The sequence below is a fragment of the Dendrobium catenatum genome, unplaced genomic scaffold (genome assembly GCF_001605985.2).
Source record: "Dendrobium catenatum unplaced genomic scaffold, ASM160598v2 fragScaff_scaffold_827, whole genome shotgun sequence".
In the NCBI taxonomy this organism is placed as follows: domain Eukaryota; kingdom Viridiplantae; phylum Streptophyta; class Magnoliopsida; order Asparagales; family Orchidaceae; genus Dendrobium; species Dendrobium catenatum.
The window spans coordinates 20,769-39,689 of NW_021319289.1; the positions used below are offsets into that span (position 1 = coordinate 20,769).

An 18,921-nucleotide genomic window follows, 5' to 3' on the forward strand; every position below is an offset into this window, starting at 1 on the left:
TGTAGCTGTCTTATTAAGCTTGAACCGGTTAGTGAATAGCTGAGCTCATAGAATGAATAGATAGGGTGAGAGAGGACACCCTTGTCTAAATCCACTCTCCGCATGAATCCAACTCGACATACTTCCATTAATAAGCAAAGAGAATTTAGGAAATTTAACACATTCCGATCCATCTAGAGAAGATCTCTGGAAAACCAAAGTACTTTAAAACACCTTCAAGAGTATTCCAACTCATGCTATCATAGGCTTGTTCCAAATCAACTTTAAAAGATACCAAACCTTTTAAAGATTTGGAAGTTTTAAATTTCTAAAAAATCTCCTGAGCTAATAGAATATGATCCCCCTAAGCTCTACCATTGATAAAAGCAGCTTGCTCCACCATCACCACTTTTTGAATCATGATCTTCATTATATTCAATAAAATTTTAGCTATCACCTTGTAAATAGTCCTACATAAGCTTATTTGTCTATAATGGCTTGATAAGGAGGGAACAACTACTTTTGGAATGAGAACAAATAGAGTCTCTTTCCATTCATCATTCATTTTTCCATCATTAAAGAACTGATTAACTGCCTTCCAACAATCATACCTGATTGTTTTCCAATAATGCTTCATGAAGGAATAGGTGATTCCATCATTCCCAGGTGCAATGCTGTCATTTGTATAAAATACCACATTTTCTAGTTCTTCCATAGCAAGATCTCGGTTTAAATATCTTCTATCCTCCACTTTAATCATACTACTAGGGCAAGGCCATTAATCCAGAATACCCACTCTTCTATTCCATTTTCTGTTTAAAAGTTTTAGAAAGACATCAGAAATGAGCTTCTGATCCTCAATGACAGATCCTTCTTCATTTGTAATTTTAAAAATATAGTTAGAGTTCTTCCTAGTTAAAGCAAACAAATGAAAAAAACTGGTATTAGTGTCAATTCCCTTCATCCACCTTATCTTTGCTCTTTGCTTCCACCAAGTGTTCATCCTTGCCAATATAGAGTTCAAATTCCCAACATACAATCGAAGAATGAACACTTCCTCCTCTATCAGCCATCCCATCTCTACCTCCTTCGTCTATAACTCCAGAATTTTGGACTTCACGGATATTTTTTGCTTTTCAAACTGTTTGAATTTTGCTCTAATCCAATAGAACAGAACCTTCATTGTTCTCCAGAATTTCATATTTAACACCTGAGCATTATCTCCAGTAGTCTTCTTGGACCAAGCCACTTTAACTACTCCAATTGATGCTGGATACGAGGCCCAGACCTCTTCAAATCTTATGATTTTATCAGCTGCAAAATTAACATCCATAAAGTTTAATTATTTAGTCAAACTTAACACATAAAAATACATTAAACTTGTAAAATTCATAAATAACTCTAGAAACATAAAACTTAACTAAACTCAAAGGCATTGAATTCATAATCAGATCCAATGCTTATAAAAAATATAAAAATTTCAAAAATCACTGTAAATCAAAAAGTTAATTATTTGGTCAAATTTAATTCCACATAAATAACCTAAACATGTAAAATATTTAAATAATTATAGAAAATTTTAAATTGAACAAATTCAAAGGCATTGAACTAATAATTAAATCCAGTATTTACAAAATGTATAAAAATTTCATAAATAAAAGCAAATTAAAAAGTTAATAAATATGTCAACATTAAATTCAATAAAATATTCAATAAAATCAATAAATCATCATAATTTGAATAAATCATCAACCTAAAGAAATAAATTAGATAATAATAATAAAATAAATAACCAACACTCTCTCAATGACATTTTTAGGTTGAACTTCCTCGAGATGTGAGATTATGTATCCTGAGGCATTCGTCCTAACACCCATTGTGTCAACGCTAAGAATGAATTTAATAGAATGTTAACATTAATTTGTAATCTTTATAATCAGTAATCAATGAATTCAATTAATCAGAACTAATTAATATATATCTTAAATGTTACAACTTTTATACCCTTATGCTTGATTCCTTTCAGGAGGGCAAATGTGCATTAGATTTGAAGCTTTAATGACCAAAATACTTAATTAAAATGAAATATTCTAAATTATCCATCTGCCATAATTTTGGAGGACTAGTAGCATTAGAAGTTGTTTTATGGCTGATTTTAATAATATGATTTTATTCTGCAACTTAATTGATATCGGTTTTTCAGGTAACAATTTTACTTGGAATAGGGGTCACTTATGGCAAAGGCTTGACTGTGTGCTTTTTAATGACTCTTGGATTAACTTTTTTAATTTAATTAATGTCCAACATCTTAGTTGAACATTATTGCACCACTTTCCCCTCCTTATTACTATTAAGAATAGAAATTTTAATTCCCACAGTCACTTTAGTTTTCAGATCATGTGGTTACTTAATGACTCTTTTTTTCCTATTATTCATGATAATTGGCATGCTCCTTTACACCCAGATAATTCAATTTTTGGTATGAATAGTCTTCGGTTCAAGATCAAAAGATTGAAGCAAGTGCTGAATTGGTGGAATCACAATGTTTTTAAAAATATTTTTTCTATTATTCATTATGCTGAAGATTGTGTGAATTCCTATAAAAATTTATGTTAGAATGTGAACTTTGCCTTGTTAAAACAATCCAAAATTGAACTCTTTAAATATCAATCTCAGGAAGAGGTTTTTTGGAAGAAGAAAGTTGTTGCTAAACATCTGGCTGAGGGGGATAACAATGCCAAATATTTTCATGCTCTTGTTAAGAGGAAAAGGATTCAGAATTGTATCAATAACATCCAAAGGGAAGATGGCTCCTATACTTCCAACCCTGTTAATATTGCTAATCTAGCTGTGCTTCATTCATTTTAATAAAGATTTCACTCCTAATTAGATTACTCACCACTCTTTTACTCCCAAAATTCTGACACAATAGGATAATGTTGAAATTACTAAACGACAAGAGGGGGGGGGGGGAATTGTAGAAATCTTTTTCTTAATAAAAGTAACCCTAAACAAGAGTTCTAATTTTTTGTTGTTTTTGAAATTTTATAACAAAATTTTAAGCAATTTTTCCTTCCACAAAATTTCACATGCAATAGATATGAAAAAATTAAAAGCAAGTAAAACGTAAATAACGATAAGGAAAGAACACACCAAGATTTTTATAGTGGTTTGGTCATTATATGACCTACGTCCACTCCCCGGAGTCTTCCACTCCGGGATTTTCACTATCAAAATAGTTCTCCTTTTGCCCCCCTCGGCAAGGCGGAGAAGCCTTTACAAACCTCCCTTTTACCAACCCGGCCTGGCGGAGTGCCAACCTCTGTTTTCGCCCTCCTGGAGACGGTAGAGAACCTTCTCGTTTTTCTCCCTCCTGGAGAAGGCAGAGAACCTCGAGGTAACGGATGTAGACGAGCCTTTCCCTTGGAGATCCTCCCTCAAATCCTTCTCAGGCCACAGGAGGAGCAAGATACAACAAGCTTGGAGCAACCATGTGATATCCCTCACACCTCTTCTCCCTCACAATGCTCACCTCCTCCTTCCTCTCTCAACCCTCAAGAATTTCTCTAGAGCTCTCTCCCTTGGAATCCCTCTCTAACCACGTTCACCCCCTCTGTTAATCTTTTTGAAAAAGGACTTGATTGATATCTAAAAAAGGCTCCAAAAATCTCTGAATTCAAAAGTAGCCGTTACTATTCGTACAGTACGATTACACATCGTACAGTACGATATTCATAAACAGACATCGTCCTGGTACGAAGTTGTACGAACAGTTCAAAAACAATTTGTACTGTACAATATAATATCGTACGATACGATCCAACAAGATACTATTCATACAGGACGATGGTCTGGACGATCAGATGTCGTCTCTGTTCATCGTATGGTACGATTACTATCGTACAGTACGATGTGACAAAAACCAAGAGATCGTCCGGGACGATATCCGGGACGATCATACTTCGTCTCTATTCATCATATGGTACGATCATGTTCGTATAGTACGATGTTCAAATTGTAATTAGGCCTGGATTATATGCACTAATCACGGGTTAATTTAAGTAAGTATTTAAAATAGATAGTACAGTACGAACATGTTCGTACAGTACGAATGGCGCAAAATCACTTACTCAAATTAAACTACGGCTAGGGTTTTGGAATCATTAAAATCTCAAACTCGGGGTCATGGGTTGCAACAATCTCCGCCTTTTTGGTGATGTCAAATAATTTGTTGCAAGTTAGAAAGAAAAACATTTTTTTTGTTTTTTTGTTTATATATAAATATATATATATATATATATATATATATATATATATATTTTAAATTAAACACAAGAAAAAAAATACTAAAAGCAAGTACGAAACAAAAGGAATGCATTTAGATAACAGGCATTACAACAAACTTCTCCCCCTTTTGACAGTACAAAAAGGAGGAGCAACTAAAAGCCAAAAAAAGGAAAAGAAAAAAACTACAATGCAAACACAAACAATCTAGTCAGATGGGTCCCGATCAGTTGGTGGTGGAGATGGATTTGGCTGAAAATATTGAAATAGAGCATCGAAGCGGTGATCAATTACCATAAAATGCTCTCCAAACCATTGCATATCAGTCTCGTGTTGCTGATGTTGTTCTTGATATGCATGTCGAGACGAGTCTGCAGCTGGTCGAAGCGGGTGACTAAATCATCATCAGGGTGTTCTGGTTCTGGTGCAGGTGCTCGGGGTGTGGCATGGCGTCGTGGTCGAGCTGGAGCTGCGGCTGGGGCATATTCTCCTTCTTCTTCATCAAAGACGGGTTCTTCAGGCTCGTGACCCTGATGAAAGTGAATTCGGAAGGAAGCATCCGTATAAAAAATAGGAAACATGTCGGGTTCACCAGGGTAGGATAATTGATATTTATTGTAGAGGATATATCTTATTAGGTGACCAAGAGCCAGATTCTGTTTCCGTCAGGTGGTAGGTAGACGAACAAAAGTCATGTGGCGAATATAGTTGCTAATCAAATCGACCTCATCAAACTTAATGTTGGACATAATAAGGTAGGTAGCGACGGACAAGGTAGGGGTCAGATTAATACAGTCGCCACCTTTGGGTATGATAGAGGTTCGAAGAACATGTTGAATTATACGGGCATTTCGGGTTAAGGATTGAACAAGAGGCTGGTGTTGATGAAAAGCAGTATTCCTAAGGACTCTATTTACATCGCTCCAATCAAATTCATCGGTAAGAAACGAGCGAACCATAGGTCCTTCAGTGGACAGCCCTATATATCGGGCGATGTCGGCTCTAGTTATCTTAATGGTGCGGCCACAAACAAAGGAGTGAAAAGTGGTGGTATCGACGGTGTAGGTGAGGTTGGCGAGAAATTCAAAAAGAAGTTCAGAATTATATGGAAACGCCAGGGTGAGTAGAAATTGAAAGGTGGTGGAAGCAAAGAGGCCCATTACCTCGAAATTGAGAGCGGCCTGATTAAGCATTTTCGAAGGGGAAATTTTGCAGGCTTTGTATCGGTGGTAGGCTTCCTCATTCTCACTATTCAGAAAGCGATCAGGTTGGCGACTCAACAAGGACGAGCTTCCAGCAGTCATCCGACCTTGTTTAAACATCGCAAGAGGGCACGAAAACGAAGGAAAGGCTGAGTGAGGAGAGGATTGAGTGATTTGAACAGCCTAGATATAGGTATTTATAGGAAATTTTGAGAATCGTACAGTATGATCTTGGATCGTACAGTACGATAGACAATTAATATTCTGACCGGTCTTTTCGAGAAAAGTCGGTCCAATCGTACAGTACGATAGATATCATATAGTACGATCAGGCGAATATCGATCGTCCCGAGGCCTCAATACAACTTTTGACCAAAAGTTTTGTACTGTACGAACAGGTGTATCGTACAGTACGATACATAATAAATATCGTACCGATCCGGTGCTGACGTGGATCGTATTGTACGAAGAAGAGGTATCGTACAATACGGTAGGCAATTATGCTGGAGGATTATCATGCAGTACGATGTTGATCGTACAGTACGATCAACAGAGCTGAAATCTGCCTATTGGTGGATGTATTTAGATTGTGATATATCGTACGGTACGATATAGGTCATACAGTACGATGAACAGTCAATGCAAAGTGTTGGTGCGGTGAGTGTGTGGTGATCAGGAGCAGCCCTAAAAATTATTGTTTTTGATTTGTTTTTGTTTTTTTATTTTATTTTATTTTTTTTTATTTTTTTTTTGCATTTATATCTATGACAACTAATCTAGTCCTCAAGGTGCTAAAGGTGTCAAAAGCTAAAGGTTTTGTGAATATGTTTGCCAATTGATCTTCTGTAGTGATGTGATGTAATTCTATATCTCCCTTAGCGACGTGATCTCTAATGAAATGATGTCTAATGTCTATATGTTTCGTTCGAGAGTGTTGAATTGGATTCTTAGAGATACAAATTGCACTTGTGTTGTCACACATGATTGAGATGGTTCCAACAGGTAGTCCAAGATCAAGAATTTATTGTCATGTTTTAAACTGTTAGAGAACTATAATTAATTATTGGATAATATAATTAATCTAATAGACATTCACATTACTCTTTTCTATAATGATTCAACTTGTGAATGCTTAATAGCTAATTTAGTAATATTGCCTAATAATTTAAATATATTTCGCTAATAGTTTAGATATATTGTCTAAAAGTTTAATTGTATTAATTGATGAATAATATGTGAGAGAGAAAACTTATAACTTGCGTCATAAAAATGATTCCATTTTTATTCATAATATATCATAATTTTCTTACAAATTTTTTTCTTTTTTTAATATATTACTCCAATTAATTGCAATTACTATAAATATAATATTATTGAACTTACAAAAATACTCTCAAACATTTTATAAAAAACTATTCTTTCTTTTATTTGCCATTAACTAGTTTACAGTTTAAAACATAGTGTTTATCACTATTTATTCCTTAAAAAAACTTAGCTAATTAAGAACTTTTCAATTGTAAATGTCTAATAATTTAATCTTATTATCTAATAATTTAAATATATTATTCAAAAAATGTAGATATATTATCTAATAATTTAATTTTATTAAAAAATAATATAAAATGACTTAAATTAAGTACATGTATCATAAAAATAACCCCATCATCATACTAAATATATCATGATATTCTTATATAAATTTTTTCTTTTACAAATATACCTCCAATTAGTTACAATTACTATAAAAAATTATTATTTTATCTTACAAAAACTCTCCCAAACATATTTTAAAAACAAACCTTTCTTTCATTTGTCCATTTCCTAATTTTTTCCATTGGAATCATAGTGAATATTACCATTCATTTCTTCTCAAAAACTGGCCAAGCAAAGTTGGCCCTTTCCACTAGGAGAACTTTCTCATCAATCTTTTTCTTCTATATCTTTTACAAGAAAAACAAAATAATTAAAAAATATTTTAAATTCTTTTAAAAATAAATTTAAACACATTGTTACTTAGCTTGGTTGGTGGACGAGTATGATTGGGAACCCCCAACCCGTGCTCAATTCCCCTCGAGCGGCAGGGCCTCTTAAGTGGGGCCCAATCAAGTGCGGGCCAAGAGGTTTTTGCGGTGGGCACCTCTTCTAGATCAGTCGAGGATTTGTCACGCCGCTAAGCACCTTTTTGTAAGTGGCAGCAGGTGGATTCCCAGTTCCAAAAAATAAATTTAAATGAAAAAAAAAAATCTCATTTTTTCTCCCTCTTCCTTCAACCCCTCAATAAATTGAGCATCTAAGCTCCTCAACTAACTCTAATTAAAACAGCCCCTTTCCCTCCCCCTTCAATTCTCTTCAATGGCAAAATATCGAAACACGCTCCTCTTCCTCACCCTTCCTTCTCTCCTCCTTTTCTGCGTTTCCGCAGAAAATCTCCGACGGGATTATTATGCGGATATCTGCCCGAACGTCGAAAATATCGTCCGCACTGCGGTCACTGCCAAGTTCAAAGAGACCATCGTCACCATCCCCGGCACTCTGCGCCTCTTCGCCCATGACTGTTTCGTTCAGGTATTAATCTAATATTGAATTTGTTGACTTGCAATTTCGATGAAAGTTGATGTCTGAGCTTGTAATTATAGGGTTGTGATGGGTCTATATTGATAGCTTCCACGCCGGAGAATACAGCGGAGAGAGATCATCCCGACAACTTATCGATCGCCGGCGATGGGTTCGATACGGTGGGAAGGGCGAAGGAGGCGGTGGACGCGGTGCCGCAGTGCGAGAACAAGGTTTCCTGTGCGGATATTCTCGTCATGGCCACGAGAGATGTTGTTTATTTGGTAATTACTAATTACTGCTTAATTAATTATGTTTTAGTTTTCTTTCATTGCATTCGATTAATTTAAGCATCACTAAGGACCTAAAAAAAATGGCGTGAGGATATCAGAATGGCCCTGTTTTTAAGCCATTACATAATATAATTAAATTGTTAAATAAATATATTAAAATCCTTAAATAATATAGTTAAATTATTTGATATTTATACATAGAATTATTAATAATTTATTATATTAAATATTCTAAAATAGATTATATATATATATATATATATATTCATTCATACTCCTTATATATATTAGGGAGTGTAATGGGTTAGAAGGGTAGAGAGTCGGTTTGGGCTCTGTTTGATAAATTGCTTCCGACAAGAGCTCAAAGAGCCAATAGCAAAGTTTGAGTTAGCTCAATTTGACTCATAAGCTTGCCTTATTCTTGTTTTAACATGCTATTATAATAACTGCTTAAATGAGAGTGATTTTTTCTCTTTTATAATAAACGAGTCGGCTTCTGAGTCAACTCGAATTGGCAGAGTTAAGTTTGAGCTCGAGCTCGAATTTAATTAATTAATCAAGCTCAAGCTCAAGCTCAATTAGCGGGTTGCTCGACACCTACTTGACTCGTTTACACCCTTACTTATAGAGGGTTATAAATATTCAACTAATATGAACAATTCAATTGAAGAAATTATAATCTGATGGTAATCTGATGTTTATCTTCATTTTGAGCATGAAAATAAGGGATTAAATCAATTAAATTATTATTTTTTTCGTATATTTAATATTTTCATGAAAATCACATTGACACGAGCGTCGTATGTTTAATATGGTGATATTTAGTTATTTACTATGTTAAAGCGGAGTCAAACAGCCAAACATTATTAAAATTTTATTTGATAGGGTGAAAATTAAAATCATAAGAAATCATGCACTATATTTTTGGGAGAAATCTATATTGCACGACAAAAATACCCTCTGAAATAATTTGTAGACCCCACTCATATAGGAATGAGCCTTAATATTGTAAAAAAATTGCCAACCTTGTCATTATCTCTATCGCTATAGGAAATTAATATTTTATTCTGATTTATTCATGAGTTATTAAATTATATAAATGAAATAGGGATATAAGATGACCAAAGTTAAGAAAATATTAAAAATATATATATGGATAATTGCTAATTGGGGGTTTGCAGAGTAAGCCTGGTGAATGGTTCCGCTAAGTGATCATTGGAGTGTGACGAGTGAGCCCATCAAGTGATTAGTGATGAGTGACAGTTTCGAGTTACCGAGTTTACTATGAATCTAACGAGTCCGCAGAAAACTCGGAGATTCCCAAGAGAATTTTTGGAGTTCACGAAGAGAGGCCGTGAAGAGTCTGCCTTGGAGAGTCAACAAAGAGTTCTTGAAGAGTCTTTGGCGAATCCTTAAAGAGTTTTTGTAGAGCTCATAGAAAATATCTAGATGATGTACATTGACTTTTATCGAGTGGTCCTCACCCCTTGGTTAGTACATCTTCACCTTCGACGAATACACCTTAACCGATCTCACTTCAAGACATGTTGAACTTGATCGAGCCAATTCATTAGCATATATTTTTATTTTCAAAGTGTTTTAGTTCCAAATCATTTCAACATTTTCATTCAAAGTAATTTTCATTATGATTTTCCAATCAATTGTTTATTCAACACAATTTTAACAAATTATAGAAATTTTAATTTTGTAGTGATTTCTACTAACATTAATTGATGAAATTTAATAAATATTATTATATCCCAATTTTTTTTAAAAAAAAATTAAATGCATAGAGAAAATTGTAGGCCGGGGGGCCTTCATATGAGGTGGAGCTAGGAAGACTGGATGGACTAAGCTCAACATCAACGAGCGTCAATGGAAAAATACCACAAGCAAGCAGTAATCTTGATCAGTTAAACGCCATTTTTGGCGACCTCGGACTCTCTCAGGATGATATGATCGCTCTCTCTGGTGCGTATATAAATTATTACATGATTTCATACAATTTTATTATTAATTACAACACCTTTTTTTTTTCTTATCATGTTTATTTTTGTGAAAATTGAGATCTTTTCACATTAATCTTCCAAATTGCATGATTTTCATACAGTCTTCTTTGCATTCAAAAAAAATTATGTATTTGAAAGTTGTTTTTTTATAACAACTTATAATAGCTTTACAAAACAGAAAGAAAGCTGTCTTAAACGAATCTAAGTCTTTGCTTTTTAAAACAACTTTCTAATTCAAACATTAAAATTTTCGTACTAGAAAAATGCTATAAGAAGCAGTAAGAAAGTCATCCCAAATGAAGCCTAAGATTTTATTTGGGATATCTTTCTTAATGTTTCTTAAAACAACTTTTTTTGTACGAATTTTTTAATTTTTATACTGAAAAACTGCTTTAAGAAACATTAAGAATGCCGTCCCTTACAAAACGAAGCCTTATAATAGCTTTACAAAGTGGTAAGAAAGCTGTCCTAAACGAAATCTAAGGCTTTATTTGGGACGGCTTTTTTTACTACTTCTTAAAGCTGCTTTAAAAAAGCCGTCCCAAATGAAGCCTAAATTTAATTGTAAAAATAAATTTACTGATTGGACAAATGACACGACAGATACAAAATATTAGATACAAGATTTTAACTATATATGTAACTAAGGGGCTATGGCCATATTATTTCAAACATAACAGGAACAGTTAGGTAGCCTACTTAACCAGAAAAATTGAATAGGCTTTCTATGAAGGATTAGTTCCAGATTTTGTTTGAAATCTGATATTTCTCATTGCCACCTAAAAAACAGCTTATGAGAGTCAGATCTTTCATTTTTCTTGAGGAGTTTCTTCTAGTCAGGCAGTGCTCTTCCATTTAATTTCTAAAAAAAATATTTTTTATATGAATATTCTATAGAATATGATGCGAAAATAAAATAATTATTAAAAAATTAAACTCAATATAGATTTCAAGATTATTATATGGTTCTACTATTGCAATAACTTGAGTCTACAACAAAATAGAAATGAATTGTTTTTTTTTTTAATTTAGAAAGCATTATATGGCATATTTTTATTAATAATATACAAAAATAACAAACTACATTAATCAAATAAAATAAAAAATAAGAAAAATAACTAGATCATAAAGAAAATATTTACTAGGATAGATGTCCAAAAAAGCCTTTTCTAGCTCTTAATTTTTTTCCTTTTTATCTTTTTTTTTTTCTTTTAATATTTCTAAAAAATCTAGCTATCTATAGCATTCAACACTCATATTTTTCATAATTCTCTTAAAATTCTAATTTAAAGAGTTTAAAAGGAAAAAAATCAAAAAAACATGGATTACGAGTAATTTGTGACTGCTACAATATTTTATAAAACTAATTGTTAAATTGCTGTGAGGAAAATAATTTAGCAACTAATTTTCAAGAAATAATTTTTCATCATATAAATATTTCAAATATAATGAGAAAGCAATAGTCAAATGACATCGTTATTATTATCTAGAAAAAATAACTAGAAAACTATCTAAAATAGACTCTATGGCTTCCTTTGGGATGGCTTTCTTACTACTTGAAACAACTTTATAGTATAAAAAATTTAATTTTTATACTAAAAAGTTGCTTTAAGAAACAATAAAAAAAGTCTTCCCAAACAAAGCCTACAACTCAAATATATTTTAATTTATTTCTAACGCTTCATTTGGGATGACTTTCTTATTACTTCTCAAAGTAATTTTTTTTAGTAAAAAACACTGCTTTAAAAAATAGTAAAAATATCATTCCAATTAAGTCTAAAATTACTTCTACTGACTTTTTTTTTGTACTATCAATGAATAATGAATCTCGTTCAGAAGCTTTTAAGACAATGCCCTTAAGTCTTGTTTACTGTATTGCGTCATTAATTTAGCATTTGAAGGTACTTTCTTATTTATTTCAATCAAATTTCATATTTGAAAAAGAATTCTCTTCAATTACTGTGTAAAAAAAGTACTAATTTTTTTTATTTTTTTAAAAAAATTTCTCCTTACAGGTGCGCACACACTGGGTTTCTCACACTGCAGCAACTTTGCGAACCGGGTCAGAAACTTCAGCAAATACTACCCGGTCGACCCGACCCTGAATCGGACCTACGCGGCCCAATTACAGGAACTGTGTCCGACAAATGTGGACCCCACCTTGGTGGCCCCTCTTGACCCTATCACTACCTTGCGGTTCGATAACCAGTACTTCAAAAACCTTCAGATGGGCATGGGCCTACTAACCTCTGACCAGATCCTGTACGAGGATACAAGGTCGAGGCCCACAGTAAATAAATGGGCTAAAAATTCACACCTTTCGGCCCAAAGATTTGTGATAGCGATGACCAGAATGGGCCGGGTTGGAGTCAAAACCAAGCCCGGCCAGGGCAACATCCGCCGGAACTGCTTCGCGTTTAATTAATTATAAATTTAATAAGTTAATATTTGATTTAAAAATTTTTCTGTTTGGTTTTATACACAAAATTTTCCATTTCACTTTGTTTCTATGCTTCGGAAAATTGAAAAATTCCAAGCCGTAGCTCATAATGTACAATTGAGTAAAATTTATATTATTTCCTGATTTAATTTCTGATTCGGAATCAGCAAAAGAAGACTACTGATAAATTAAATTAAAAATATTAGACAAAGTTGTAATTGAGCCGAGTCGAGTTCTTGTTCAATTGAGCTAAACTCGTTTGATTTAAATTGAGCACGATTTGAATTTTCCAAGTTCATTAAGGAAACCACAAATTGACTTGTTTTGATGCTCGATTTTCTAGTTCAAAATTTAGACAAAAATAATTAATTCAATTAATATAAATACTGACATGTTAATTAATATTAATCAATCTGGCTCGACAAGTTGAGTCAAGCCATGCTTGAGCTTCTATAATATATGAGTTTGAATTTAAACTCGAGCTAGAACTTGTGTTCGTGGTTCGGTGGCACATGAGCCGGCTTGGGTCACATATCTTTCAAATGAAAATTGTCTTTCAGCAGGAATATTACTAACATTTTGTTTAAATGCATTAGCTGTGAGCTTAATAAATGGCCCCCTCAATTGCATAAAAGCCTAATGTTTTCCATATATTATAAAATTCCATGAATCATAATAGGCTTCAAGATTTCATCAACATATGGACTCCAAAAAGTAGAAAGGCTAAAATTTTATTTAATTTAATTAAAATTATGAAATCCAATTAAATTAAATAAAAGGTTAAAATTTTATTGGAAAAATTATCTATTTTTATGGTATATATATATATATATATTTGATATATATATATATATATATATATATATATATATATTTGATAAAAATCTAATCAAATTTATAAGTGGCTATAACTTCAAATCATAATTCCAATAATATATTAAAATTATGAAATTTATTTTAAAAAATTTAAATTACCTATTTTGTTCATTAATTTATTTCAAAGTCAAAAAATTATAATAATTTCCAATATAAAATACTAAAATCATAATTAATGCGCATAGAATTCTTATTTTAACTTAAAATATTAATAAAAAAAACTTGAAGACACTTACAATTATTCTAAAATAAAATAATACAATTTCAATATTTTATTAAAATAGTTAATTTTTTAATAATTAAGCCACGTGCAGTAATTTTGAAATTCTCCGACTGCAAAATACAATATAGGTTCCAAACTTCCAATTCTACCCCCAACGCCCCAATCATTATAATAAATCTTTTAGTTTTAGATGATTGGGAATACTATTATGGGCTGCTGGCCCACGACAGCCCCATATTAGAAGCCAGGCCGGCCTGCTGGGCTTAGATTCATTTGATCTTCTCTACTATTGGCCATTACAAGGCCGGTTCCCCGTAGTCCTGGTCCATCCCTCAGGCCGAGTGCCCACGTGGCCGGTGACCACCATTAAAATAGCGGAGGTTGCAATAATTCTACCTTCTCCGAGAAACACAGAGATTCCTCCCCCTCTTTTTAGCTCTCTCTCTCTCTCTCTCCTTTATATCTCTCTTGCTCTCTCTACATTCACCCTTCTCATCACCGAGCTATCGCCGAAAGAAGAAGACAGAAGAAAGAGAAATAGGCGAGGAAGAATCATCAATCAAGCAATGGAGTGGTGGGATCGAATGGTATTTCCCATGAAACAGGCTTGGATCCGCGTAGCTCTTCGCTTCCGCGTAAGAAAAACCGGTAAGCATTTAAAAGATCCGATATCGAATATATATGGTTCAGATCTGCGACGATCGAAATCTGATGAGTCTATTCTCGCCCCGTTTTTTTCCCTTCTACTTCTAGGGTTGTGGAAGCTGAGGCAGGAGGTGAGCACGTGCGAATACGAGGACGTGCACGTGATGTGGGAGATTCTGCAGAGGACCGATATGGAGATCTCGACGTTATCCCGCCGCCGGCGATCTGGCGCGCGGTGGAGCGTGTTCGAGTCGGGGCCGCATAGGCTCTGTGGAAGCTTCTGAGTTTTGATTGCCGACGGGGGAGAGGAAGGATTCGCGCGTGCGAGGGTCACGTGCCGTCTTCTCCTCCTTTTGTTTTGTTTTAACTCTGCTTTGTTTTGTGGTTGTAACGCACGTGCCGAGGGATTTGTTTTCATGTGATGTAGATATTTTCATCGAGCAATGCCACGTTTCGATGGCACGTGCGATGCAGATCACCTCAGAATAAAAGCACGTGCAGTGGTGCAAATGTGTCTTGAATAACTCTCCCTCATAAATTGGAGCAGGTATTTCAGTGCTTTTGGCTCAATAAACATTTATAAGTGTTACTCAAAGAAAAAAAAAAGAGGGTAAGGATATCATTACCCAATTTTCTTGCAAGAGCTTAAAATTTATATATGATATTTTTATAATTTTAAAATAAATTTAAAAATAATAAAATATTTATTATGAAATAAAACATATGATGTTTTTGTAGAAAGGGTTAAATTACTTGGGAAACATTTAGAGATACAAAAATAATAATATTAATATATCATCATTGATAATGGATGGAGATAGGACATAAATGGTATATTTTATTATAAGAAATATAAAAAATCATATTAGAATATTTTGATATTAGTAAGTATAGCGTCTTTTGTTAAATCCAGCGGTTCAAATGGAATTTTTATTTAGTCTGGTGACTTGACGTAGTTCTACGTTCGGACGTCAATAAAATAGTGTCACGTGTTCTTATTTTTTACCTCGCGGCCCGACAACCCAACCCAGAACGACCCCAGGATTGCTATGTTCGCATATTGCTCGGTACTGCTAGTTATTGGTCGATTTTGCTCGGCAATAACGAAAAATATCATTATGTGAAGACTAATACTGATCAATACCGAGTTTTGCTAAAAACTCGGTATTGCTAGGTATTTGTCGATTTTGCTCGGCAATAACGAGAAATACTATTATGTTAAGACCAATACCGAGCAATACCGAACATTGGTCTTCACATAATGGTATTTCTCATTATTGTCGAGCAATACCTAGCAATATCGAGCAATAATTAGCAATACCGAATAATACGCGAACATAGCAATTCTGGGTTCCGATCCGGGTTTGGTCATCGGGCCGCGTGGTAAAGAGTGAGAATACGTGGCGACATATTATTGGCGTCCGAACGTAGAGTTACGTCAGGTCACCTGACCTAATAATTGTTCGTTCAAATGGGAAGCTGAAGATAAACTGGATTAAGAACGAACCAATGCCATTTTATCCCTAATTTTGACATTGGATATAGTGTTTTTAACTACTTGTTGATGAATAGCCTTTGGGAACCCAATTGCCATTTTGAATGATCTCATTCAGGCAACAGTGCAGGAGATTAAAAAAATATAAGGAACGTTGACATCAAGCAGATTCACAAAGATATCTTCGTTTATTTGTGGGGACAAATTATTCTGTACGGGAGTCAGATGCAGAACGCCGTCTGGAAATCAATCTGAATGCACAATATTAGCGGTCCCGAGCGAAGGGGTGACATGACCCATTTTGATTGATCTTTAGACGACGTTGAACATTCGCACATAATAATTAATCATCTATGGGTTAGGTAAAACCGAAAAAGTTGATATAAAAGCAACGGGTAGTAAATGTTATACTTGAAAAATAGAAGTTAAAAAAAAAAAAAAAAAAATCACATTAGGAGTACAGAGCTTGAGCAGAATTAATTAATAAGTTTGAGCTTAATTTTACAAGTTCACACCAGCTCATTTCTAATAATAAAAATAAAATCATTTTTATTTAATCAGTTATTATAATAACATGATAAAAGAATAAAAAAAAATAATAATAAATCACTTGAAATATGAAAGAGAAATATAATATTTAAATATTTTAAATAATTTTACTCAAAATTGATTGAAATTTTATATTTTTAAGTGTATTTAATATTAATACTATTTAAATGAATCCAATCATGAGCTGATAAGTTGAATCAAAGTTGGCTCAAGTTTTACTTATTAGTTAATCGAGCTAAAGAAATGGAGAGATTATTAGGTGCGGAGTGCGGACAGGGAGAACCGTCCGCAACAAGCATTAGGTACCGCTAGGTATCTAACGATACCCAGCGGTATCGAGTGGTACCCAGTGCTTGTGCGGACGATGCACACTCCGCACCTAATAATTTTCCAAAAAATGAGTCGCTGATCAAGTCAAAATTGAGCCGACTTATGAGTCTGATTAACTCAGTTAAATCCTTTCACACATCATTTTGATTAAGCAACCTAATAGAAATCCTGCCCAATTAAAAATGGTAAGGTACTCCCTATTTTAACTGACCAAGAAAAAAAGATAGAACAGTTGGAAGTTGTTCGGGTAGATCAACGAACAAAGGAAGCCGAGTTCTAAGGTTCACAAAATAAAGACTTTTCATGAACTTTTTTTCTTCGCTTTATTTTCCTTTACTATGTAGTATATTAATGGGATGGACCCACCTACTTTCTCATTTCTCTCTCCTTCATTTTATTTATTTTTATAACATATAACTCATTTTTTATCTTTCACTTTTCTTTACTATATGCATATATAAAGTAATAGATAAGCCAATAAGCATCCACAAAAATAAAAGCATAACAATTCATAAAATTTCAGAACTTTTAATCACTGTGTTCCATTAACATGATAGCCAAAATCAGGTCTGAAATATTTTTTTTGGATATTTAGGCCATTTAAGGCAAACTCACACACACAACACATACACAAAGACTCGAACCTTAGACCTCTTGGTTGTAAGCCTAAGCTCTCAACCAACAGGCCAAGATGAGCTGTGTAGGTCTGAAATCGTATTGAAATAAATTTCTAATCTAACAATTTACCCTAAAGAAAAAGTTGCTGATAAAATTTTGACTTCTATAAAAAAAGTTCAGACAAATTTATCACTTTGACAATCATATATTCCAACCAATTGCTTAGTTTCTCACTTAGGCTCCGTTTGGGATGATTTTCTTATTGATTTTTAAAACATATTTTTAGTACAAATATTCTTTGAATTACAAATTTTTGTACTAAAAAATTGTTTCAAAAAAAGGTAATAAAATTGTCCCAAACAAAATCTTACACTCCTAATGAAATGGAATTGATAAATTAACTCAAAGGTCCAAATCAGAATTCAGATAAATTTTCACAGCTTAAGCATGTGTTAAACCGGTTCACAGTGAACCGGTCCAGCCGGCCCAAGGGGGGCCGGCTCAAATTGTTTATAGGAGGCAGAATGAGTCCGCCTCCTTGGCTTTGTCCGCCCAAACGAGTGGGCCCCACTCCTATGGTTTTGAAAATCAAACGGAGGGGGCAATTTAGGCTTGGGAGGGAAAAATTGATTAGGAAATATTTTGTATTCAAGAGGATGAGGGGGATTAGGGAGTTTTTCATGTTTTGATTGATTGAGCTTAGGGTTTCTTGGAGGCTTGAGCTCTAAACAATATTGTCTAGAGATTTGGTAGAGACGATCCTCTTCTCGAATTAAGGATCTCTTGTATCTTTGTTTGGTTCTTGTTTCCCTTTGGTTGTTATAAGATTTTCCTATTGTTTGTTTGTTCTTCCACCACAATTCTTTCATTTTCTCGCTGTTTTACTAATTATTGATTATGTTTGCTTGCGAACTCAAGTAAATCCGATAGGATTACTTGCAAACTCAAGTATTTCCTATCAAATTGGTATCTGAGCAAGTCGTGGGACCAGTGGAGGATTGCTTTCGGCTAATTTCAGCGGTGATTTTTTGCCCGGAAGGAATTGAGATTGTTTTTTTTTTTTGTGTTCCAAATCCAAATTTTTTGTTTATACAAACTCCGGATTGTGATAGCGGCAAATAAAGTGGATGCTCTGGAGGAAAGGCTTGGCAAATCAAAACGACGGTGGAGGAAAGGATTTCCTCCATGGAAGGGCAAGTTGCTGATCTACGAGACATGATAAAAAAGATTTTAGAAATTCAAAACCAAACAGCGGCTTTTGTGGCAAAAAGAATGGAACAATGGAAGGAAAAAAGTACGAATTCCTTAATTCGTAGGGAGGAAGATGATGTGGAAATCATGGAAGGAGAGGGAATAAGACCCCATCTGGAGCCAGTCTAGAGGGAAGAAAGAGGAGGCGGATATGGGGAACGCCATGAGGGATAC

At 33.9% G+C, this 18,921-nt stretch overlaps 2 protein-coding genes across 2 annotated transcripts; both read left to right on the plus strand.

The window, feature by feature from the left end:
• The first annotated feature begins 7,130 nt into the window (after positions 1 to 7,130).
• Positions 7,131 to 12,853, plus strand: LOC110095520 (peroxidase 51). The gene is made up of 4 exons (XM_020821103.2): positions 7,131 to 8,030; positions 8,102 to 8,302; positions 10,117 to 10,282; positions 12,336 to 12,853. Exons 1-4 carry the CDS (start codon positions 7,818 to 7,820, stop codon positions 12,743 to 12,745), a joined length of 990 nt encoding a protein of 329 aa, XP_020676762.1. The 5' UTR covers positions 7,131 to 7,817; the 3' UTR covers positions 12,746 to 12,853.
• Positions 12,854 to 14,237: 1,384 nt separating this feature from the next.
• Positions 14,238 to 14,926, plus strand: LOC110095525. The gene is made up of 2 exons (XM_020821108.2): positions 14,238 to 14,507; positions 14,613 to 14,926. Exons 1-2 carry the CDS (start codon positions 14,426 to 14,428, stop codon positions 14,786 to 14,788), a joined length of 258 nt encoding a protein of 85 aa, XP_020676767.1. The 5' UTR covers positions 14,238 to 14,425; the 3' UTR covers positions 14,789 to 14,926.
• The last annotated feature ends 3,995 nt before the right edge of the window (positions 14,927 to 18,921 follow it).

Coding starts and splice junctions, on each gene's coding strand:
- LOC110095520 (XM_020821103.2), top strand. CDS start 7,818: ATGGCAAAATATCGAAACACGCTCCTCTTCCTCACCCTTCCTTCTCTC. Junction 8,031..8,101: donor CCCATGACTGTTTCGTTCAG/GTATTAATCTAA, acceptor TTGTAATTATAG/GGTTGTGATGGGTCTATATT. Junction 8,303..10,116: donor CGAGAGATGTTGTTTATTTG/GTAATTACTAAT, acceptor AGAAAATTGTAG/GCCGGGGGGCCTTCATATGA.
- LOC110095525 (XM_020821108.2), top strand. CDS start 14,426: ATGGAGTGGTGGGATCGAATGGTATTTCCCATGAAACAGGCTTGGATC. Junction 14,508..14,612: donor CTTCCGCGTAAGAAAAACCG/GTAAGCATTTAA, acceptor TTCTACTTCTAG/GGTTGTGGAAGCTGAGGCAG.